General features: G+C 39.0%; 1 protein-coding gene across 2 annotated transcripts in view; it reads left to right on the forward strand.

The window, feature by feature from the left end:
* Window positions 1-7,150: 7,150 nt before the first annotated feature.
* Window positions 7,151-25,896, forward strand: part of mtch2 (mitochondrial carrier homolog 2) — a 31,954-nt gene continuing 13,208 nt past the window's right edge. The window contains exons 1-5 of one of the 2 annotated variants that reach the window (XM_084722794.1): window positions 7,151-7,277; window positions 8,524-8,608; window positions 10,801-10,907; window positions 16,264-16,290; window positions 21,370-21,426. In XM_084722794.1, the coding sequence (XP_084578920.1) occupies window positions 7,191-7,277; window positions 8,524-8,608; window positions 10,801-10,907; window positions 16,264-16,290; window positions 21,370-21,426 (363 nt within the window). In that variant the 5' untranslated portion in view covers window positions 7,151-7,190. The remainder of the gene's footprint in view (window positions 7,278-8,523; window positions 8,609-10,800; window positions 10,908-16,263; window positions 16,291-21,369; window positions 21,427-25,896) is intronic. The other variant, XM_084722804.1, reaches the window with a different exon arrangement.

A 25,896-nucleotide genomic window follows, 5' to 3' on the forward strand; every position in this document is an offset into this window, starting at 1 on the left:
AACAACAGAATGAATCAGACGCTGAATCTTCTATTTAAACCAACTTCAGGTGTCTAAATCACGAGGGAAAGGTTCAGGAACACATGTCTGTTCTGATCCATACAAGCTGACTTCTTCCTTCTTGAAATGAAGACCTGACACAGTGAACTACTTTGTTTGTTCCCAGAGCCCACTCACAGCTGGAGACCTTAAATGTTACAAAAGTTTGAAAGACTACAAGTCCATTATTTTATTCAATATTAAAATACTAAAAGTTTTAAGTTTAATTAACTGGACAAATAAATGAGAAAAGATAAGTTGACAGTGGATTAATATGACTTATTTTATAATATAATATAAATATAACATTATAATATGTAAGATTTATGTATTAAAATGTGTAAAACACTAGACATGTTATATATTTAGTTGAGTTGTGTACTTGCACTATCCCAGATGCTTACAACAATGGTCAGATTCAGAGAAATCCATTCATTCAAGGTAACAATGCATTTCTTACTGGTGGCTAGTTCCTTCTGTGGAAACATTGGATACACTGGAGAGTGAAGAAGGAAGTTGGTGAATGTAACTCAACATAACTTGAATAAAACTTTTAATGTTACCTCATCCATAAACATGATTTATGCCTGACTGAAATCAGATATTCATCATTTCATTTAGTTGCATTTTTTTTTTTTACACACAATATGTAATTTCTGCCACTAGGGGGTTTCTGTCTCATTAAAATAATACTAAAAGGCATAGATTGATAATGTCGTAAAGTAGAAATATATCATGGGAGTTGTTGTCTTCATTGTTGAATTGTGTTAAAGTCACATTCACCAACTTCCTTCCTCAATCTCTGACATATCTGACATGCCCCGTATTTTCCTGGAAGCTATAGGAACCAGCGCCACCATTAATCTGAATAAATGACATATTTCTCTAGATGTGAACATTGTTAGAAACGTTTGGGATAAGGCAAGTACACAACTCAACAAAATATAAAACATATTTAGTTGTTTGACATTTTGATATAGAAATGTTGCATATTATAGCTTTAAATTACTTTTTGTTTTTACTTCTTAGAGAGACTCAGAGCAGCTCATTTGTCATTTTCTTTGGCCACAACATTCGTTGAGTTGTGACAGTGATCAGTGTCATCTTGGAGCGAGGGGAACATAAGTTTTCGATTCATGTGTACATAAAGTCTGGGTGAAAATCACTTTAGACCAATACTTTTGAACAATCTGGGTATTTAAAAAAAGGGTGGGTGAAAATCATATTCTCTATGTCCAGAGTTGATATGATGTGCAACCTTGAATGAAAAACAGATTTAAAAAGTCATCAGAATTTCCTCTCTCCTCCCTTCAGCATTGTCGGCTGTAGATCGCCTCAGAGACGTCAGTACGAGAGGATTCAGTGAGGCTGATGGCGCTGATATCTGAGACTTGAAACAGGCAAAAGGAGAACAAGTTGTTTAATCTCATTTCCTATAATGTTAAAAACTATAGACTCTATAGACAGAAGAGGAGGACTTTCTATAGGTTTTGGCCATTACAAGAGGAACAGACAGCAGGTTTTATTTTACATATACATTTAACATTAAATACCATGTCTGGTATATTTTACTGAGGCCTATGCAGACTTATACATGCATTCACATTTCAGAATTGCATGAAAATAAGACAGCCTGGTTTGACCAAAAGTTTAAAACTTGAACCTTTGATATTAGTCAGTGAAATTTGTCCAAACTGTTTCAAAATAACTGAAGTCATGTCCTCAAGTTACAATACATTTAAGTTTTTTAACTTAAATGTATTGTGCTAACATATTCTTGTATTACTTAATTCATTTCATTTATTTATTCTCTTTTTCATTGTTTTGTTGTTCTTATTTTCTGTTTTTATTTTTTGCATTTATCTTCTGTTTAACTTTGTTTACTGTTTTTTATTCATATTGTCATATGTATCATATTAATATTGACATTCTGCATGCTGTTTCATAGTCTGTTTTGTGCTTTTTTGTTCCAACTTTATCTTTATCATCATTTGGTCTTGGTCTTGGTAGCTCCTGTTGTTATGTGGCTTTTAAATCACTTTGTAAAACTGTTTTTAAAAAGTACTATATAAAGTTATTATTATTATTTTTGTTATTATTATTATTTTTGTTATTATTATTATTTAGTTTATATATGTATATATTAACTTTACAGATGCTCCTTTCAAAAATAGAAAATTACATCACATAGTGCAATTAGAAGAGAAAATCTAAAAAATATCAGTGTAGAAAAATATGTACAGTCTAACCCTCATTAACTAACCCACCCTTTTTTTTCTTCTTTTTTTTTAAGATTATTTTTTGGGCCCTTTGCCTTCATTATAACAGGACAGCTGAAGACATGACAGGAAAGTGGGCAGAGAGAGAGAGGGGAAGACACGCAGCAAATGGGCCAAAGGCAGGAATTGAGCTGGCAGCCACCGCAGAGGACCAACAGCCCCAACACATGGTGCACATGCTCCACCAACCGAGCCACAGGGGTGCCCCTCATCACCCTTATTGATACATCCAACTACATCCAGCCACAAACAATCATGTATGGGAAACACTGAAGTTTCAAACAAAAATACATTAATAAGGCCATAACTAAAAGTTCATTCTGCATGTGATTTTTGGTGTGTGCCAGCTCCTTTGAGTGGCACACGCTCACCCTGACCGCCTGTGGCCACGCCGTCGCTCTGCTGTCTGAGAGGCTGTGTTTCAAGCTGGTTAATGATGAACTGGAGTCAGAGCTTATAACTGCTCTCAGAGGTTTCACCTCTTCAGCAGTTGTAATCGCCACATATTTTCCCCTCACTGTAAACCAGAATAAGTTAGCAGTACTCAAAAAAGTCAAGGCTATCAGTTGCCACAATTTTTTTCAGTTCATAATCTCAAAAGTTGGAGGTTATCAGAGCTTAAATATTTGCAGTTAGTATTACACATACTTGATTACAGTGAAATTATTTATTAAATTAAATAGATATAGAATATAGATACATTTCAATAAATTAATATAAGTTAATGGAACTGAATACTTTTTATTAATTGTTTCATTTTCAATAAACTTTACATAAATTGAAAATTATGAGTTTAATAAACACAAAGAAAGAAAATTCTACTGGCACTCAACATTTTGAAGTTAGTAAAACTTCTAAACAAATTTGAAGTCACTACTTATTAAGATTAATTTGAGCAGTGAATTTCTTGTTGACTCAGTAATAAGATGGCATGTCAGAGTTGGACATGTTTGTCTTTCATATCATATTTATACTGTATATTATGTAAAATGTTTGCTAACAGTAGTTGACTCTCAGTATAAACTTTAAAAAAAATTATGGGTTGCTGACACAACACTTTCCCTGTTCATTTGTTCTTTGCTTATTTCATGTTGTAAACATAAAAAAGGATCCATTCTGCCCCTTCTAAATCCACTCTTGATATTTTGATAACCAGCCTTTATTTTCTGTTTTTAGATTTTAGGGCAATAAGTCTTTATTTCTCAGGTTTTGTACAATCTTTCAAAATTTGTTCTCAAGCCACAAACTCAAACTTAAACAGTTTCAGTAGTGACATGAAAAGGCAGGACCATATTTTATTACATTAAGATTCATGATTTACAAAGAAAATACAAAATAAATGTAATCTTTTTTTTAAATTTCACTCAGAAAAATATCAAAAATGTCTTTTGAAAAACAACACTAGCAACATTGGTTCAGTGTCATTTTCATAAGTTGAAATGTAGAGTTTAGTGTTAGGCACAGGTTCCATAAAGTTCTCACTAAATGATTACCTTGTATATATTAAGCTTACTGCTATCTGAAATATTATTTAGGGTTTTATTGATCTTAGTAAACATCTAAGATTTGCACACTTCAAATGTTTTTGATGGTGTTTTTTGGTTGTGGGACACAGCAGTTTGTTATGAAGCATTTCAATCACCACTGATGGATGAACACAGCTGATGGACGCCCGGAGGTAAATGAGGTCTGCTTGTTACCACAAAGTTTCTAGCTTGATTTTTTTGGCTAGCAGGATGTCAAAGTGAGTGGATGAATCAGCTTTTATTTAAAAAATAACAACACCTTGAATTTGCATACTATTTTACATACTGTTGTTGAGTTCTGTGACATCATTCTGATGTCATGAATAGAAGCAGGTGCTCAGAATTCTGGCCTCATTCCCCTGCAGGCAGCCTTTGGAGAGGTAAGACCTCTCTACAGCTCTGATAAAACTACTTTTTGATTTGACCTCTTCTCTTTAGGTTGAACAGTGTTGTGTTGTGGGAAAGTACATTTATTTCCCCTGCGTTATTCTGTCAAATAAATTTCTTTTGTCATTAGTTACACACCAAATACCATTTCAGTCAGATGTACATCTTTTGCTGTAATCAGGGGACGCAAATGTACTTTTTGTGTTGCACAAAACAATTTCAACAACTACATTTTGCTGAAATTTAAAATTATTTCATGTGTATTTCACTAAATATGAATTCTCGATTCTTTTTGTTGCTCCTGTGAGCACTTTGCTTGATCACAAAGTAGTTTTTGTCTTGTCATGTTACAGAAAAAGTTTCTCTTCAACTGATTTTGGAAAACGTTGTTCAGAGAGTTGTATTGTGTTTTCATTTTTCTCATTATTGTCACTGAAAGTGGTCATATTGGTAACTGCATTAGTTGCAACAACAGCTAATGATAGTGATGATTTTAGATGTTATCAACATTATATTAACATCTTGAATAGTTGATTTTCATTAAAACTACATTATGGTCATTCGTCTTTGGAGTGATATCTTAAAACCAGTGGTGGACAGAGTACTGACAATCTATACTACTGTTGGGTTGCTAAAATATTACTCATTTACTAGTAAAATTACAGGTGTCAGAGTAAATAAAAAAACAAAGTATTTGTTGCAGAAACTACTCAGAGTATTAGTTACTTTTTCACCATTGATGTCACAGTCACCTCTCCAAACTAGGTTTACAGATTTTGTGCATTTTCCTGAACCAATAGCTGAAAATGCTAACAATTGATTAATTAACCATTTATATGATACAAAACATGTTTTGTAACTGAGGTGCAGTGACTGATGACTGTTGATTAAATATCCATGAATGCATTTTTAATTAGTTAAATTATTAATAGCAATTGATTGATTAATGATTAATCATTAATATCCGTACGGCTTTAGTTTGGTTTAGTTTGTGTGTCTTTGTTTTCACTGGACTGTTTGTGAACAGATCACCTGGCTGGTTAATAAAATGTAGATGAAATCTTTGGAAATGAATTCAAATTGTACTCAGTACTCAATCATGATTTTTTCATTTGTTACATACTAAATACAATTACAGTCAGGTGTGCATCTTTTGCTATGCACTCAAAAATGTTGTATTTACTTTATGTCAACCAGGGCCGTGCAGAGACCTTTGGAGGGGCAGGTGCTCAAAGTTAAAAGGGGGCCACGAATTTGCTCCATGGTGCTGATTCATAATCTGCCCTTTATTATTTGTAGTGCTAATAATAAAGTAAAAAATAGGGGTGCTCCCATAGCTCAGTTGGTAGAGTGTCACCCCATGTACTGAGGGTATTGGTCCTCTGCAGCGCTTGCTGGTTCGATTCCCACCTGTGACCTATTTGCTGCATGTCATTCCCCCTCTCTCTACCCCCTATGACAGGAATGTCATATCTTCAGCTGTACCTATTTGTGCTTTTATTCAGTTTGACTATCCAGTTTGTGCAAGACAGCAAGGTTATAAAAGTTATAGATTTTATATTTATGCATATTGTATTGAATTTGTGTGTATATATACAAATGTTATAAACAAGTACTGATATGTTTAAATGAGAGGTTGAGAAAGTCACAATTCAAATTCTTCTAATTATTATTGTTATTGTTGTTGTATTTATACTGTAATAGTCCAAAATTATGTGAATATGCATGTACATCGCATAGTTTTAGTGAAATAACAGCCTATGCCTCATTGCCTCTAGAAACATAGGAAAAACACTGCAACTCACTTGACAGTAAAATGATACATCTCTCTAATGCACTTTGCCCGTGACAAAAGAACCATATAGACACAAAAAGAGGCCTGACATACTTTTTCCCCTAAGCACGCTGTGTGTGGTTAACTAGTGGCTATAACTTATGAGAGGTGTGTGCAGAGTCACACACACACACACAGGATGCTCACGGATCGTATCACGGTTTTGAGTAACGGATCGGATAATTTTTCAGATCAGCAAAACAGAAAAAAGTGGTGGGATTAGGGTTAAATTATTTTAAAAATGCACTTGTCTTTGATCTTTGTCTGTCTGTAATTATCACCATAGTTATGTAATGTAATAATAATGATAATAGTAATGATAATGGTAATAATATTAAAAACTTCAAACTTATACAGTGCTGTATGTACATATATTAGATCATTATACACTGTACAGTATAATACACAACTATGCTCTGTAGTCTGGCTCAATGTCCCGCCTACAGCAGCACATCTGATTGGTTAGAAGTCACGATCAATCAGCAAACACACTGCGTCACAGACGGGGTGAGACAGAGCTGCAGCGGTGAGCAGAGAGAAGCTGTGTAGAAGTTAAGACAGCTGATATCACCAAAGTTTCAATGAACATCACAGTTTTATGATCTGTTTCTTTGGTGATAGCAGAGTTACATCAGTGAAAAAAGTTACGGTCTGGATTTCACTCAAGGCGATGTGACGTCGCTCTTCACAGAGATGCGCTGCATACAGCAGCATCTGTCCTCTTTTCACTGCAACTCTGCATGGAGATTTCGGGTATTATACAAAAGTAACAGTGACAGTAAAACTATGATGCTCACATGTGGTCCGCGGATCACACGCGTGCCGAACTCAATGGGCCAAATTTAAAATGCTTGCGCATTGACTTGCCACTCATGATTAATTGCGTTAATTTTTATAGCGCGTTAATTTGCATCGTAATTAATTAATTACTCTAATTAACGCGTTAAACTGACAGCCCTAGTAATTACTAATTGTATCGGAATACATTTTTACCAGTAACCCTAATAGTACTCCGGTACGGTAGGTGGCGGTATACACCTTAAAGCCGGCATTGCAAGCCGCCAAAAAGCACAAAGAAGAAAAAGGCCAACGACAAGAACTTCCTGTATCCCCGTCTCTCCAAAAATGGCGGACACGTGTGGACAGGTATTGCTGGGATCAGGGCTCACCGTCCTCTCCCACCCTCTGATGTACATTAAGGTTCTGATCCAGGTAAGAAGGAACATTTAACGGGCGCGGGAGCTGCTTTAGTCGCGGATTGTTTGCTTGAGAACGCTATAGTAGGACTCAGGAGCCTAGAGAGGAAACTGTAAAACTCCATTGAAAATAGCGCAGTTTAATGTTGACTCGCTCATCAGTAAATAAATGTGCGGTGTAGAACAAAACTTAAGCTCCTTAATAAATCATTATGATGGAGTGTTAAATTCAGCAGAGCTTTGATACACAGCAGCGACTATCCTGAAGACACAGTGAGCTCCGTGACTGTTCCGTGTGTTGTCCTTGTGACCTTCTGTTTCCAAAATACTCTGGAGAGAGCGGAAGCCAGGCTCTTGAACTTCGCTCTGTGTTCATACGTACATTCGCTTCATTAATGTTCTGCATGCTGAAGATAAAATCGTCCTGAGACCTTAACCCCCTTAGATAAGTTTTGTTTTCTAACAAGGTAAGGGTGTACAGGTTGCGATACACTGATAAGAGCTAGCTAGCTGTCAGCCGACTGCTCTGATGTTAGTCGCACTGTGGCTCATTCTCACACAGTTTGCTGAAATGACAAATTCATGTTTGACTTGTTTCTCCTCGTAAAGATTCACAGACTGTGGCTTTGTTGACCTGTGGACAGTGTAAGGTGACGGACGAGCAAACGTGCTGTTTGACAGCAGACAGACATTGACTGCGTTGTCTTCAGCTCAGTGTTCGGGAGTGTGTGTAATTTACTGACCACTGCCCTTTGGCCACTATAGTAGCTTGTGTGCTAACACCACCGGTTGCTAACTCGCTGAACCAAACGTTATTAGCCATCTTCTTGCAGCTTTATAGTCAAAGTTGCTCTAAAGACACATAGAAATATTTGTGGCAAGACTTAAACTATTTTAACTGACAAACTGAACAAAACATTGAGGCAAGAAGTTGATTAAGTGAATCAAATAGAAAGCAGGAAGTGTGGAGAAGCCTCAGTTTGAGCTGCTGAGACATTGTGAAAGTGCAGTCAGTGTGCACATTGCTTATCAATTTGCCAGTAACGTTGTGTGTGTGTGTGTGTGTGTGTGTGTGTGTGTGTGTGTCTGTGTGTGTGTGTCTCTGTGTGTGTGTCTCTGTGTGTGTCTCTCTGTGTGTGTATATGTGTGTATATGTGTGTGTGTGTGTGTGTGTGTGTGTGTGTGTGTGTCTGTCTGTCTGTCTGTCTCTCTCTGTGTGTGTATGTGTGTGTATGTGTGTGTGTGTGTGTTTGGGGTGTTAGGTAGGACATGAGCCGCTCCCTCCCACCCTGGGCAGGAACCTGTTTGGCAGACAAGTCTACCAGCTGCCTGGACTGTTTGCTTATGGTGAGTGTAATTTTCCAGGTTAGCCTGTTTCTGAAATGGAATCTGTGATGTGTAATAAGGTAGAAGGAGATGTGTTGTCAATTGTCTTTTTGGGTATTAAACTGTACTGTGGTAACGTTTAGTTTGAATCCTCTGGAAACTGAAATCCACAACAGTTTTATAAACATGTAATGTAAGGTGTCATGTACACAATAGCAAGCATATAATCCAATCCAATCCAATCCAACTTTATTTGTAAAGCACTTTATAAGCAACCACAGTGGACCAAAGTGCTGTACAGAAATAAAATACAAGAACAGAATTAAAAGACATAAAACAACTATACAATTTAAAGCAATAGAAAAATAAAATTGAACAAATATATATATATATGTATGTATATATAGCTGATCAGCTATATATATATATATATATACATATACATACACACATACATATGCACATACATACAATACATTCAACATCTCACATGATGTTAAAAGCCAGGGAGAAAAGATGGGTTTTAAGATGTGATTTAAAAACAGACAGCGAGGAGGCCTGTCTGATGTGGAGAGGCAGATCATTCCACAGTTTAGGAGCTGCTACAGCAAAGGCACGGTCACCTCTGACCTTTCGCTTAGTTTTAGGTACACTCAGGAGCAGCTGATCAGCTGACCTATGAGAATAACTATTAGAAAATACATTTAATCCACATTTCAAATTTATGTAATTTTGTACATGTTCCTGTGTTGGGTTTGAATTGAATTGGGTGTGTTTATGCTCTCAGATTTATTAGCACATCTACGTAATAAATTCCACAAACCAGTCGTAAAAAAATCTATATCAGTTGCTGTATAGGTACAATAAAAAGTTTGCAGCTGCTTTCTGAGACTGACACAACTCAACAACAGCTGAAGCTGTTATATCACTCCTTTACACAAACTGATATTGATTTGGGCCAGATAAAATCACTGTTTAAGTGTATGCTATATTTAGAATATTTTCCCCACCTGACTTTGTTGCTTGATGGTCTTTACTGACTGAAGCACCATCTGTGCTTGCTTCACGGCCACAAAACTCCAGTGGGAAAAAAAAACAGTAATTTTCCCTCACAGGACACAGAGGTTATTGGTCTACAACTGGTGATTCACAGCAAGTAACGTTAGTTCAGACCAAATGAACAGATGTGTTAAAATGCCAAAGTCGCATAATAACACAAACAAACCAACTTTAAAGTGGTCCTTTGTGTAGGTGCCAAAATACATTTTGCTGCTGCCTACATCTAAGGTGGTCCACAGTAGAGCTTTAATTGTGCCTGAAAAGTTGAGCCCGTCAAGGCCGAATGCGGACAAAAAAACCATGCCAACTGTCTGAAACTAACCAGAACCCGACCATCATTAGCAAATTTCAGGATTCGCCCAATTACAGCTCAACATTTTTGTTAACAAGCTTTCTTCTGCGTACCAAATAGTAGGTGTTTTCAGTGGCAGGAACAATACATGTAGGGAACTGGAAATGGCAACAACAACTACATTTGGGATAAAAATTAAAATAAATAAATAAATGAATAATTATACTACAATCTGACATGAGCCCGTGAAATATGTGAGAAATTAGGCTCAATCCACCACAACCCTGTTGGATCTGGGCACAGATCTCAAGCTCTAGTCCACAGCAGGACATTACCTCTCTTCTGTGTTGGGATTCCTGAGGTAGCTGTCAATCAAACATGATCTGTCACACAGTCTTGAGAAATAGTCTAAACAGCAAAATGATTTGTGGATGCGTTAAAGGAAATTAAACTTTGATATCATGTATGCATTTTTACTATTTAAAGTCTAATTTCCAGAGTCTTTAATGTAACAACTCTCTTCAGCTGTGTTGGCCATGTCATAGAGATATTAGGGGGTCTAACCTTGCCAGATTTGACTTTGACTTGTACAAAAAGTCACGGGGGGTTTATTAAAACATGAAAACAACAAAACTGCTAGCATGTTTAGATCATGTGAGATGCCAGATATATTTTCCCCAGATTACAATTCCTGATGTTTATTTGTGGAAATGTGAGTGATGGCAGTTTGTACGTAGTGAGCAGGAATGTTAGGCTCCTAAACATAAATATGTCCATGTGCACCTGTACTTAAACAGTAATGATACAAGTCAAATGTCCTTTTTTATAAATTGTGCTGCTTTGTTTTGTGTGAATATTTCAGCAAAACACATCATCAAGATTGATGGAAAAGTGGGTCTCTTCAAAGGGCTGGGCCCAAGGCTCTGTGCTGGCACCATCGGTACCGTCGTCCACAGCAAAGTTGTGCAGGTAGGGCTGACTCGATCACCATACCATAAAAAGATGTAACCACACCTGCAGCCTGCTCTGCATGTTAAAGAAAGGATGTAATGACATACTTGTATAGATAGAGTGCAAATTAGGACTGAATGATTTTGAAAAAATATCTAATTGTGATTAATTTTTACTGATATTGCAATTGAAATATGATTTGCAATATTGGAGGGAAATATAATTATTCTAGCTTTATCCTCATTTTCATTGAAAACATATTAAAGGTCTGATTTTTGGAGCAATCTGTACCAAACAATGTAGAACTACAATGATTTGTTGATTAATTATATATATATATATATATATATATATTTTAAGAAAATTGTCCAAATTCTCTGCTTCTCGGCTTCTCAAATATGAACATTCTCTGGGTTCTTTACTCCTCTCTGACAGTAAACTGAATATCTTTGAGCTGTGGACAAAACAAGACATTTTTATAACGTCATCTTGGACTTTGAGAAACACTGATCAATATGTTCTGACATCTTATGGACCAAACCACAAATTGATTATTCATAAAAATGATTAACAGATTAATTGATAATGAAAACAGTCATTAGTTGTAGCTCTACAAAGATGTTTTCTTCGGTCTGTAGAGGCTGATGAGTAGGGATGCATCGATTATAGATTTTGATTGTACGATTATAGTCTGAGGAATAATCACGGTTTCACAATTATCATGATTATTATGCATTAATTAATTTCACAACACTACTAATGAACTAATGTATAAAATCACATGAACTAGGGCTGCGCAGTATACACGGTATGACGGTAGAAACAATATAAATTTGGCCACAGTAGAGATTTGTGCTCTGCTGTCATACCGTTGATGATGTCATCGCACCTGCCTCTGTGTGAAAATGGCCGCAAGCACAGTAACGGCAGAGAAGGAGGGGCTGGTAAAAAAAAAAAATAACGGTGCTACATCCGTGATTTGGACGTGGTTCGGGTTTAAAAAGTCAGATGTTGAGCAGAAAAATGTCATCTGCAAGATGTGTGGAGTAACTGTGACCGCCAACAAAGCTAACACGAGCAATTTATTTTCCCATTTGAAATAAAAACATGTGCTTGAGTATGCAGAGAGCCAGAGCCTGCGCTCGGCTCAAACACCGGCTCAGTCTATGACAGGGGTCCCTAACAGGTGGACCGCGGTCCAAGTCCGGACCCAGACGCCGTCCTATACGGACCCGGACCTATAACCAGTAAATTATTAATAGATTTAATTTTTTTACGGGACGCTTCTATTTTAACTGGCGCAACTATTCTAGTCTTTCCGGCGCTGGTTTAGCTGATCAGGAAACACACAGACCAACTGCAGAGAAGCTGCGTGTGGAGGAGACTGTTGTTAATGACAGAGTTTATTACAACAGAAACTAACGGTGGTTAATGACATCGACACCAACCAGATGCACTTATAAATTTAAACAGCTGTATAAAGAAGCCTATACGTAAAACAGGAGAGTCTGTGTTTCTCTGTGAGAAACTTTCAGATCTTCTCACAGCAGAGTGAACAGGTGAGGGAGGAGAGGAGGGCAGACTGATCACTAATCAATCACTAATACCGTCGTCCTCTCGGACTGATAAAAAAAAAATAAAAATGACAAAACTGGTGACAAACCAAACCTGGGTGTCCACACAAATAAAGTCTTTGTGTGAAACACTGCAGAGTGTAACATCGTGCTGTTTACAGACAGTCTGCTGTCTGTAGTTTGACAGGGAGACAGAGAGGGTCGTGTCTAGAAGGGAACCCTAGACTGGCGAAAGATCGCACGAGTTTGATTATTTTACTAGAAATAATGGAAACATCTCGCTGCCCATCTCGCGAGAGTTGTGCAAATAAAGTGTTACCTTCTAGACACGACCGAAAAAGGTGCGCAGCTCCAAAAATAGAAAATCATGTCGTGGTGCCGATGTTTTTAATGTGGCGGGCTGCCATAAATAAAACACTATTCACTGAACCACAGACAGTCACTGAAACACTGATCACTGACCTGCTGTGATGGAAAAAATACTCACATTCTTTACTTAGGTATTTTTTACAGATTTTTCCAGGATTACAGAACCTTTTCACTGTTTTGCCATTTGCCTTATAGAAAACCTCTCTTACTTGAAGTACTGTTTACAATATCCACTTTATTTTTGTAAGAATTTTTGTACTTCTGAGGCACTATCCTTACTTCTGTTGTTCTTCTGCACAATAAATGCTCAAAAATTTACATTATATCTTTGCTTTTTATGTTGTTGTTGTTTTTTAAATCAATTTAGTTTTGCTAAGGGACTACAAAACCCATTCAGAAACACTTCCATTATAAGTTTTACACCGCGACAATTATACCGCGATATATACCGATACCGTGAAGGGATTCAATTTATACCGTGATATGAATTTTGGGTCATACCGCCCAGCCCTAACATGAACATTCTTCAGAGATTTTAATGTGTTATTTACTGCTGTCAGAAATAACACAGTAATCAAATAATACAGTACAAAATAATAAATAAACAAAAAGTCTGTCTCTTTCTTTGGAATTAAATAAAAGTGACCTCTGCTCTGTAAGCATGCATGTCAGTATTTCCCTTTTGAACAAAACAAATGGAGTCAAAGGCTGCAGGATGTCTGTCTGCACGGCTCTTTTGATCAAAAATATCACAAAATTATTTAGTATTTCCAGTTTGTGTATTCTTTCTACATTTCATTTGGACCTGAGTAGAGAACTTAAAAACATGGTGGAAAAATATTTGAAATAAAGTATTTTAATTATTATTATTAATTATTAATTATTAATTATTATTAATATAAGAGTAAGATTAACTTTACTGATCCCCCAGGGGAAAACTCATGTGGGTAATAAACTTAAGTGTTATTGTCATCAACTGTCATACAAGTGGCCTGATTAAATCCTGTCTGTTATTGATTTTTGTTTGAAGTTTTATAATTATAGTAATGTATATAGTGCTTTATCAAAAAGAAGCACTTCACAAGTTTTAGCAAAAATAATAGAAATAAATTGAAAACATCACTTATGTTGTATTAATAATAACTGAAATGCAATTAATTAGATCCCATGGTAGAGTGCTTGAAGTCTACAAGCTCCTGATGTTATGTTAGTGTTTTACACCTGGTATATTAACCCACAATGCCTAGAGTTTACTCAACACAGACAGAAAGAAGCAACCTGTAATGTTAAGTGGTCACTGACTGAAGTCCTTAAGAGGAGAACTTTTGTCTTCCATAGAAAAACAAGCTGCTTTGCTGCTGTTTGTTTGTTTACATTGAACTTAAAGCTCAACTCGCCACTGATTGTAAGTGACATGTTTACATTTAACTCCCTACCAACTCAGTGTTTCATTTAGTAACTTGCCACTAACGTAATTTAACTCAGTTATTACGTGTTACCTTTACTATGGCGTGTAAAGCTGGGTTGTGATCCTGCAAATGCTACATAAAGTTAGATGTGTTTGACCCTTCAGCTGCAACTTTTTTTCGGCAAGTTTTGCAGATGGGTGATCCGTCGTCTTGAATGACTCCCTGATCATTCTTGGTGTATCCGACAAGCTCCTACACTGCCGACTTCACTCTTTTCTTCGGTGGAAACAAAGTTTCGCTGCTTGGTCCTTCTGCTATTGCTAAGCTAATGCAGTGTTCCCCAACCCTGGTCCTCAGGGCCCACTGTCCTGCATGTTTTAGATGTTTTCCTGCTCCAACACACCTGATTCACATGATCAGCTCATCATCAAGCCTCTGCAGAAGCCTGACAACAACATGATCATTTGAATCAGGTGTGTTGGAGCAGGGAAACATCTAAAATATGCAGGGCAGTGGGCCCTGAGGACCAGGGTTGGGGAACACTGAGCTAATGTAGTGTAGCCTCCATGTCTCTTGATACACACTGCACTGTAAGCAACTGCACCTCTGGTGTAACTTTGTTTTCGTTCTGTGCAGGTTGCGCCGAAAATAATGTACCAGCATAGTGTCCGTTTTTTGCGAATGAGAACAGAAAAACTTGGTGTAGCAGTGCCTTTGGGATTAAATAACCATGACGTTTTAAAGCGCGGTTAATAGTAAAATCGGTTAATCGCTGCATCCCTACTGATGAGTAGGCCAGCACATTTCTGCAGCACCACAGTCACTTTAAAAACAAAAATTGTTATCAAATATTGCTCCTCTGTGAAAATTGCAGTTGACTATATTGCAATTTTAATTTTAGATTTTTTTTAATTAATATTTAGCCTGTATGCATATCCTGAAAGCTTTTTCTTTAACATTGTGTAAATACATTTTTCTTGTTGGGCATTTTGAGAAATTCCAAAAAGCCATATGGAAATCTAAAACATTATGTTTTGCGGGTGCAATTTTTTTGTTTGTTTGTTTGTTTGTTTTTTACCAGCTATAGTAATTATATTAAGCTATATACTTGTATTGAGATTTCTCTTCCATAGTAGTAGGATTAAATATGAAACCCCTAAAATGAATCTGGCAGTGTATTTCTAACTATTTGTACTGAAAGAATGCTTGTTTAGTGTTAGCAAATTGTTTACTTTTGTTATTCCAGTTGCATGAACATACACTATGTGGTAAAACTTCTAACTTGTAAAAAATGTCTACCAGCATACATCTGGCTCTAATATGCAACTTATTAGAGATATTGAATAACAGTTGTGTTGTAACAGTCAAGTTAAGAGGGACTTCAGCTGTCAGATGAAGATATGTTTACCTGCCTATTGTAAAAATTCAGACTTTGGAAATGCTGTTTTGTTTATCACAAATATATCAGTATTATCAGCATATATGTTGCTTGATAATTACACGTCAGCACAGAAATGCCAAAGATTTGTTTGATATAATTCAGAAAGATTTTGTCCATGACATAGTTTCTTAGCAGTTTAATTTTTGAATCTCTTGTACAGTAGTTATCGAGGTCACCCTAATTTATGGGATCCTTAACAAAATTGGTTTAAATAATGAGATTATGTGAAATGAGAAATTAAGGCAACGTTGCTATTCATATGTTTCAAAACTGAGCTGCATCTAATTGTTACTTTCATTATCCATATATGTTGATTATTTTCTCCATCAATCATAATCTATAAAATGTCAGAATAGAAAAATATGCCTGCTATAATTTCACTGAATTCAAGGTGACGTCTTTCAAATATTTTCTTTTTTTTTGGACTAAGTTTGCTAACAATGCATGGTGTAAATGGGTTATGTATTACTGTTTTTAAAGTAGGATAAAATCATGTCTTTTCCAGCTAGTACATACATATGACTAACCATGTCTTTATTCATGTTGGTCATTTTATGATGTTAGCCTCCACTTTCTTACAGAAATGTCAGGAACAAGGCACACCTCAGGTAAGAGTTCTTTCTGATTGATTGTTTACACTTTAACTAATTAGATGTTACCTACATTGACACAGTACATTTGTTGTTGCCAAAATACCGTACATAGTAGGGTGTGTCGGTTTGATCTGGGTCAGGTTATGATTGAACAGAACTGGTTTGTAGAATGTGTAGACCAACCACGCTGGAAATTTTTAAATTGTGCCAAACAGCCACACTGGAAGGTCAAGTGAAAAGCCAGACATAGAGAAGGCATGATATCATTAAAATATGAAGACAATACAGAACAATGAAGCTGGGGAGTGTAGGCGATTTCCACCTGGTTAGAATCATCATCTTGACAGCTACCGTTCCGACTGATTGTTGAATGACTTTGTATTGAATAACTGACCCTTCGCTAAGCCCTGCCCTCCTTAGTTACTGTGGCTAAGTTGGCCAAACTTTCCATTCTCGCACTGCATTTATGCAGTTTTCAGCGATAACAGTGGCAGATTTAACTTTGAAGTTGTGAGTACTTGTTGAAACATGAGGTATTTGAATCCTCAGACAAAAGCAGCTTCTCATTTCTAGCATTTTGTCGGCTAAAATAATGACTCACAAGCAGACTTTTTAAGTGTAGCTGTAAGCTACTGTTAACTCCTTGACTCAGCTGAAAAGTCTGTTTTAATGTTAACATCTGACATCTGACTTTTAAAACAAGAACACTTTGAAAGTGTAAATGTAAAGTTACTTGACAGCTGTGTACATGGTATGATGTACATTGGTCGGATGGTGAGATACGGCAGGTATATCAACATGATGACAGAAATACACTCATTGATGTGGAAAAATGAAGCGCCAGTGCTGGGTTAGTGCAGCGGACCTTGGAGACAGGTCACTCAGCCAGATAAGCCAGACTGCGATTACTGAAGATAGCTGGGAAAGGAGCTAAGTTAAGTCAGCTTAGACCTGAGATAGTGTACCAGAGTGAGATGCATCGTCTTTGACCCATTTTGAATCTGCCCCAGCCCGCATCCTTCATCTCAATCCATGACAGAACAAATGCAGATGTAGTGGTATCTAACAAGTTTGGCTGGAGGTACAGTTACTGCAGCTAGTAAGTTAGTCTTAGTTAGCTGGACATGCTAACGTTTGCATTTTACATTAGAGCAGATTAACACAGCGTTTAATCCATCCATTTATCTGTTTCATGTTTTTGAGAGACTACAGAAAAGATATCCCTGTCCAGAGTCTTTAAATGCCAAATATCGCTCTTCTCTGAGCATCCTGCACACCATGTTAACATGTAGAGAAATGGAAAGCTTTAGTCAGCTTTAGTTACGGTTGCTAGGCTGTGATTGGACAGTTGCTGTTGGAGGTCGGGCTTAGCAATGGGTCAGTTGAGCAAGATTGAATTCTAGTTAAGCCTTCATTTCAAATGTCATCAGATGCCTCCTGATTCAGCTCAGTGGACCAAGCTTCTTTCAGATAGGTAGTGGATACAGAAGTCGTAAATAGACATACAAAGCGAGATATCAGGTGTCTGGAGTCTGGGGGAAGTCTGCAGGAGCTGACAAGCAGTTCTGATGGACTCCCAGTCAGTTTTCTGTGGTGACAAACACACAGCGCTCCACCTATAGAATTAGCATTCATATGAGGAAAACACTGTGAAAAGTCCAAAGCAGTCTTTTAAGTATATTGAGACTGCTGTAGCCTGAATATACTTAAAAGACTGCCTGCTCAGTATCAGTTTGAAACTAGCCTCAAAACACTGGATAAGATAAAACAAAAGTTCAAGTTAGGGATGCACCGATACCACTTTTTGTCAGACCGAGTACAAGTACAAGTACTTACATTTGGGTACTTGCTGATACAGAGTACTGATACAAGTACTAAATAATGCCATTAAAGTTCTTACAGTAACCTTTAAAACATTTTATTTTCATTAGATGGTCATTTTCTAAATGTAACAAATCATTGCTGCCGTTTCCTGCTACAAGTGTAACCATGGTTACTGTACACATTACATTCTTAAGTTATTTGTAGTAAATTACTGATTTTGTGTTCCTTAATAAGCTGTGCAGTTTACTGTGTATGTGATATATTTCAGTATAATAATTTCACAACATTATTGTGGACTTGCAGAATTAAGTTTACTATTATAAATAGTGGTATATATGATAATTATTTCGTTATCATTTACAGCATTTTAACTAGTATTTTACTTACACATTTACATGTGTAGTATTTAAGTTTTTTCTTCTTGTCTCTCTTGTCTAAGAGCTAATAGTTCCTACCTGTCATCGTTTACGGGGGACAGGTATGAGTGTGGTGCCATGTGCAACAGTTTTGTTTACCCTACCGTGAACCCCTGAAGGCCCCAACACATGATCAGCGGTCAAAACGCTTTGCGCTGGTTGTCCCATTGTTTTCCTATGGAGAGAGTGGTGTCGCCCAACCAAGCGGCACTGCTACTCTCGGCGTAGCGCACCGCTCGGATCTGCCACTGACTGCTGTGCTCAAAGTTCAAAATATTTGAACCTTGACCTCGTTTGCCGCTGACTTTTCAAAGCGCAACCAATGAGATAACAACTGAATGTGACAACGCAGGCAGAAGAGACCGCAGATGTGTCGAAGTGACACAAGTAGAGGAGACGGTGACAGATGGTCGTCTCTTGAAGGGAACCCCAGAACCGCGGAAGATCTCAGTTTATTTATTTCAGTTTTACATGGACTTACATGGGATTTTATGGACAGTTTCCAAAGTCACTGCGGGCATTAGTGGATGGGGACAGCCAGTCTCTCGCTTATGAGGATGGTGTGTCCAAAAAAAGAGGGTAAGCATCAGCAAACGCCTTGAACTCTGCATCATGGCGAATTTTTAGATGTTTACTTGTATAGAGCAGCTACTTCTCGTGACATGGTATCGGGTGTGGGGTATTGGAGTAGTTTTATGAGTATGAGTACAAGTACGTGAGGTCAGTATCGGACTGATACCCGATGCTGGTATCGGTATCGGTGCATCCCTAGTTCAAGTCTGATGCCAACTATTGACAAGTGCACCTTGAAACCTTTGGTTGTGGATTTTATCCTTTGCCCATACATCGTGCAATAACCCTAACCCTAACCCTAACTGGTTTAATAATACTTGATCAAGAAGAATGACGGAATAACCAGTACACAGTTAGTGTTAATTTTTCCTTCAGTTCTGTAGTTTCAGTCCTCTGAGATAGTCTTTAAACATTCACAGACAAGATCATGATGAACCTATGCCCAAATAGGTCAGACCCAACACACTGAATTAGCCTATTGTTCTGTAAATCCAAACACAGGAATTATGAATACACAAGATCTGAGACCAGAATTCAACACCCCTGGTTCCACAGCTCAGGGTCAGTGTTATTCAAACCAGATTACAGTTATGTCTTCTCCATTCAGAGAGACAAGACAACGCCTAGCAACACTATAGCAACACTATCAGGTTGTTCCCTTGTTTATCTGAAAGGAGAAGACAGCTGCATCTACTGTCTGAAGGAGAGACAGTATGTCTGTTAAAAGTTACTGTGGGCCTCTCAATGGCTCCAAGGCCTTAGCATGCTGCCTACAGATTGGAAAATTCCCCAACACCTTTTGTCTTCATATATACAAATTGTGTAACCTGCTGTGTGTTGTGTGAAGGAATCCATATCCAGTCTCTAGCAGTAATTAGAAAATGCATTTCCTGCAGAAAATGCATTGTGAATGCATTGTGTACTGCTAATACTCTACTGCAGCATTCCCAGACTTAAAGGGATAGTTCACTCAAAAATGAAAATTCGGTCATTATCTACTCACCTTAATGCTGATTTAAGGTCAGGTTTAGTTTTTTAGTCCACATAACACTGCTTGAATTTCACAGGAAAACAGTGTTGCAGAATCTCCCAAACAATGGATGTGAATGGTGACCAGTTTTCAAACGTAAAAAAAACAACAGAATAAAAACATAATATGCCTCCATACTGCTTATCTGGTGTAATGCAAGTGAATGAAGCCCAGACATGCCAAGTTGACTAAAGCTGTCGGCTCGACTGCCGTACTATATAGCGTAGTATAATACATATAATAGATTTACTATACAGTATAATAAAGCTACACTCACTCAGTGTCCACTTCATGAGTAATAACCTATCAACACTTAGAGCAGAGTGACTCCAGTGAGTGAACTGAGTTGACGACAGCAGATTTTGCCAATGTTATATAGCAATCTTCTGACCTATTACTGTAGCCACTGTAGTATTACTGAGTAGCAATCGTACATTGAAACAAATACGTCTTTACCATTGGTTAAGGCTGTGACACTGTGTAGTTACTCAGTTCAAGCACAAGAGGGAGTAGCTAATCCTATGCAAAACTTGCCTAACAAGGTTATTTTTCATTTAAGGCATAAAGTGACTTCCCAAAAACAAGGCCTTTTTTACTTTCTTGAAATTCCTCTTTTGCAGTGTAGTAGCAGCAGCAGTAGTAGTAGTAAAAGTGGTATCCATACCCTAATAAACCCTAATTAACCCTAAAAAACTAGCACAAACTCAGTGGGGCTCTACCTTATTGAACCATAATCATGTGATGGATCATCACTCTTTTTTCAGAGTCCTGAAGTCCCAGAGTCTGCTGTTTTCAGTCTCCCTGTCCATATTTCCACAGCTCCTTTCTAACATCCACTCAACCCCGGCATGAAATTAGCACCAGCCAAATGTTAAGTATGTAAAGTATGCTAGTTTACCTACACTCACCAGTCCAGAAATTATGTTAATCTATTGAGTGCCTAGTAAAATAGAACATTCAGTAGCCGCTTGGCTGGTAGGCAATAAAGTAAATTTTGCACAATAATTCAAACATCATGTCTCACAGTAAATTACTCAGAATACCATGCTGAAGTGTTGTTAACTTATTTAGTGTATATTACACAGTTCTTCTGATGTAGCAAAATGCACTAAAGGGACTCTGAGTTACTTCTTGGGGTCTTGCTGCATGTCACCCCTCCCTTTTCAGAGAATCTGTTTACTGTCTCCTGCCATATAATGGCCGAAAATTCTCTATAGATAAATGATGTTGTGGTTTGTGTGGGTTGTCCAGGTCCTGGGCGGTCAGCAGAAGGCTGTGGAGGGCTCCCTACAGCATGTTGTTAATGAGGTAAGTCACAAACTGTCAGAAAGCAACACACAAAACAAGAGCAAACTCAGGTCATCTGTTACTTTTATTACATTACACTTTATCTGAAGATTATATAGGGCTTAGGTTGATCTGGTTTGAGGATTCGGTTCAACTCAGTAGTGTGTTGGTGAGGACAGATTAGCACATAGAGGAGATTCCGTTTGAATCTTTTATTATAAGGTTGTTTAAAGTGGTTTCATCTGACAACAGAAGGAAAAGGAGTAAAGAATATTAAACTAAACATAATTCCTCCTTAACACAATTAATAATCCAAAAGATCATTTAACTTCAAATATAAATATGATAAACCTAAGAATCTAGAAATATACATCACAGAAACTGAATTCTAATTAACTAAACTCATTTAAATGCATTCAAATCTAAGTAACTCACATGTCAGGTACGCAGTTCAAACATTTCACCAAAGGCTTAGACATCCATATGCTCTATTGTTCTCCAGAGGAAAGGGATGGCCACATGTGGCCTGGCTGATTTATAGCCTCTGGGCTCCACCCATCCAGGAAGGGGAAGCCAGGTAGGAGTGGTTGGGGATTTTCCATCCAGGTAGAGGGAACAGGTAGAGAGAGAGCTTGGGGGATTTTCCACAGCCGCCCCTCAAATATGTCAGTCATATTTGATTTTAAGGAAAATCCTCCTGGACTTTGGAGGGGTTCTGAATCATCCTTGATCTCTGTGAGAGCAACCAGCCCACTGACAGGACGTACATAGGTTCTCCCCTTTATCAGTATCTCTGCCACTCTGACTCTTCCATCTGAACTCGGAAGGACTTTCTGCACTTTTCCAACTGGCCAGGGCAGATTGGGGTCCACAACCATCACTGTGGCATCCAAGGTAAGATTTGGCTTATCCACTTTCCATTTTTGTCGTGACTGAAGTGTTGGTAGGTAGTACTTGATAAAACTTGCCCAGAACTGGTCATCAAGCACTTGTCTGTGCCGCCATCTCCTTGTGCCAAGAAGGTCAGGACGAGCATAGACGACCGGTGGAAGGGCTGCTTCCAGCCGCCCCATAAGGAGAAGATTTGGTGTTACTGGGTCAGGGTCAGATACATCCGATGACAGGTATCCAAGGGGCTTTGAGTTTAGGATCTCCTCCACTTCAATCAACACTGTATTTGGCACCTCCTCTGTGACGGTTTGATCACCCAAGGTCACACGTAAAGTGGACTTAATGGCTCCGACCTCCCGTTCCCAGGTTCCCCCAAAGTGTGGAGCATGTGGAGGGTTTCTCAAGAAACGGACTTTGTATTTCACCAGTTGTTCCGTACCATGGTCAGAAATGACCTCAAAGGGGGTTCCACGCCGAGCAACAAAGCGGCGGAAAGATATAAGGAAACTGTCAGTGTCCAGACTGGCCAAAAGTTCTATGTGAACACGTGTGGTAAGGCATTTTAAGAGAATCTCCCACCTCTTCTCTTGCCTGCGGCCGACTTTAATGAGAAAAGGGCTGAAGCAGTCCATCCCAGTAGACCAGAAAGGGGCTTGAATAAACACAGGTGAGATGGAGGTAAGTCAGCCATCCGAGGGACCAGCGGATTTGCTTTCCATTTCTTACGGTTGATACATGAATGCTGGTGCTTCCTCACTGCTTGTCTCCCACGCAGGATCCAATAGTTCCTCCTAAGGCTAGCAAAAACTCTCTGGGCCAGGATGGTGTAACTTGTGGTCATAATCCTTGATGAGCAGTTGTGTGATGCAGTGTTTGGGATCCAAGACTACTGGGTGGATATTGTTGTAATCAAGATCCTCACTTTTCCGCAGCTGACCACCCACTCGGATTAGGTTGGTGGTGCGATCAAACTCAGGAGCCAGATTGCTTAGCCGACTTGGATTAGGTACTGGTTTGCTTGCTTGTAGTAAAGCATATTCCTCTGGGAAACTCCTGTTGTGCATATTGTAGAAGAAGAGTTTCCACATGCAATCTCATGGGGGTTGAGAACCTGGATCCAAGGACGAGATGATGTGTTGAGATGTGCCAACCACTAAATCTTCCCAGCACTGGAAGTCAAGGATGTTGGAGGGGACATTGGTTGGCATTATATAAGTAATGCCACAGAATGCAGATTTTCTCAACTCTGTAGCTGCATCATTGGAAGGTGAGGATGGATTTGAGGGCCCTGACTCCATTGGTGTGGTGCAGCTAGTTCGGTAAGGGTACCAGTGTACCTCCAGTTAGAGGGATTTGTGTACTCAAGGATTTCTGTGGTCCGATGGGCAATGAATATTGTTACGGCCACCGCCGTTTCCGCCCCCCCGTGCTTAACCCTTAACCCGTGTAGTTCTGTTATGTATTGCAGTGTGTGAGCTCCGGCCCGTGATTGGCCTCCAGCTTCGTGGGGCGTTACCTGCGCCATCTACACTCGGCCTGCTGATTGGTGCCCTTGATCGCCCATCCACCAATCACAGGAGTGCAGCTGGAAGTCAAAGAGATTTAAGCTCAGTGTGCGTGCCAGTCAGGGCGGCTGCCTCTGCCATAGACAGTTTGCCACACGTGCCTCCCGTTGCTGTTCTGTTTTAAGTCATTTTGTATGAGGTACTCGTTTTGAAAGGGACTGGGCCAGGGTACAGGTTCAATAACTGATGAAGTTGACTCACACACTTGCTAGGATTCTATCTTGTACTAGACTACACCAGGCATAGGAGTGCTGACTCGTTTGTATTTTTGTTTAAACCCCGCAGGTAGATAGCTACAGGCTTCCCTTTTGTTTTGTTTGTTTTAGGCACTGTAGGAAGTTGTTAAGCCCCATTTTGGGAGCTCTCTTTTTGTTTTATTATTTTCTCTGAGTTGAGCAGCACTCACCGGCCCTGTCGCCTGCTTTGATGCCTCCTTTTCTTGTGTACTTGCCTCTTTAACTGCCGGTACAAATAAATAACTTTTACTTACCAGTCACAACTGGTTTTATGTTCCTTCCCTTTTCCCATCACGAGCTAAGGGACGTAACATAAATGGGGGCTCGTCCGGGATCATCTAATTTAAAGGATTCCGGATTAAAATTGTTTATTGTTACTGTGTGTAGTTAAATTGGCTGGCGTGGAAAAAAAAACAGAGCAGGTGAGTTGATTGTGATTGGATTGAAGCAATTATGTTTGACCTCAATTCGTTTCTGGCCTCACCCTCGTTAGAACAAATTGACATCTATCGGAAGGACGATTTGGCTGAAATAGCAAGCCACTTCAGCATCGCGTACCCTAAATCATTGTTAAAAAGGGAACTTAAAGCCCTAATCATTAGTAGGCTGGTGGAACAGGAGGTCATTGTGGTGCCGGTGCAGCCCGAGTCGGCTTCGGTAGAGGAACGCATCCGGGCTGAAAGCCAGGGTGACCAAAAGCTGGTTAGCGTGCCTGACGCAGCGGGAGACGGAGGAGGGGCAGACAGGTGTCCGAGAACTCCTGTTACCTTACCCCGCTTTGAACCTCTCTCCCCCACTGGGTCAGATTCCCGAGATGAAGCCAGGCTTAAGGTGCGCCTTGCTCGTCTCCAGATGGAGTCTGAAGAAAAAGCCCAGAACAGACAGGCACAGCTGAAGTACCAGCTCGAGATCCAAAAGTTGGAGATTGAAGCCGACACAGCAATAAGGCTGCGCCAGCTAGAGCTACAAGCCCAGAAGCCACCAGTTTATTATGTCCCACAGTGTCCATTATGCACCATTATGTGCGCTGCCACTCATTTCCCTGAAGCTATCCCATTGCGAAAGATAACATCCAAATCTGTGGTCCATGCCTTAACGAAGTTTTTCGCCACATTTGGGCTCCCGCAAGTAATCCAGACAGATCAAGGCACCGATTTCCAGTCAAAACTTTTCAAACAAGTCCTTGAGACGCTGAATATAAAACACGCCGTCTGTAGCGCGTACCATCCCGAATCCCAGGGCGCACTAGAACGGTGGCACCAGACGTTAAAATCCATGCTCCGAAAATACTGTCTGGAAACTGAGAAAAGTTGGGATGAAGGTGTCCCGTTTGTGTTATTTGCTGCTCATGAAGCAGTCCAGGAATCCTTAGGATTTAGTCCCGCTGAGCTTGTTTTTGGCCATACACCTCGCGGGCCACTTAAATCATTAAGAGATGAAATGTTGTCGTCCAACGGTTCTACAGGAAAGAGTGTGCTAGACTATGTAAGCACTTTCCGCGAGCGTTTGCACCATGCCAATTCCTTGGCGAAGGAGTCTCTCTCATCATCCCAAGGGGTGATGAAGCGACACTTCGACCGCTCCGCTGTCCTCTGACGTTTCGAGTCCGGTGATCAAGTTCTGGCATTACTGCCTATCCCTGGCTCATCACTCTCTGCTAAATTTTCAGGCCCCTATGAAATCCGTGAACGTTTGAGTGATACAGATTACGTCATTGGCACACCTGATAGAAGGCGTAAAACTCGTGTGTGCCATGTCAACATGTTGAAGTTACATCACTCCAGGCCTGTGTCTGTATT

The sequence above is a fragment of the Lutjanus erythropterus genome, chromosome 1, assembly GCF_056507025.1.
Source record: "Lutjanus erythropterus isolate fLutEry1 chromosome 1, fLutEry1.hap2, whole genome shotgun sequence".
In the NCBI taxonomy this organism is placed as follows: domain Eukaryota; kingdom Metazoa; phylum Chordata; class Actinopteri; order Lutjaniformes; family Lutjanidae; genus Lutjanus; species Lutjanus erythropterus.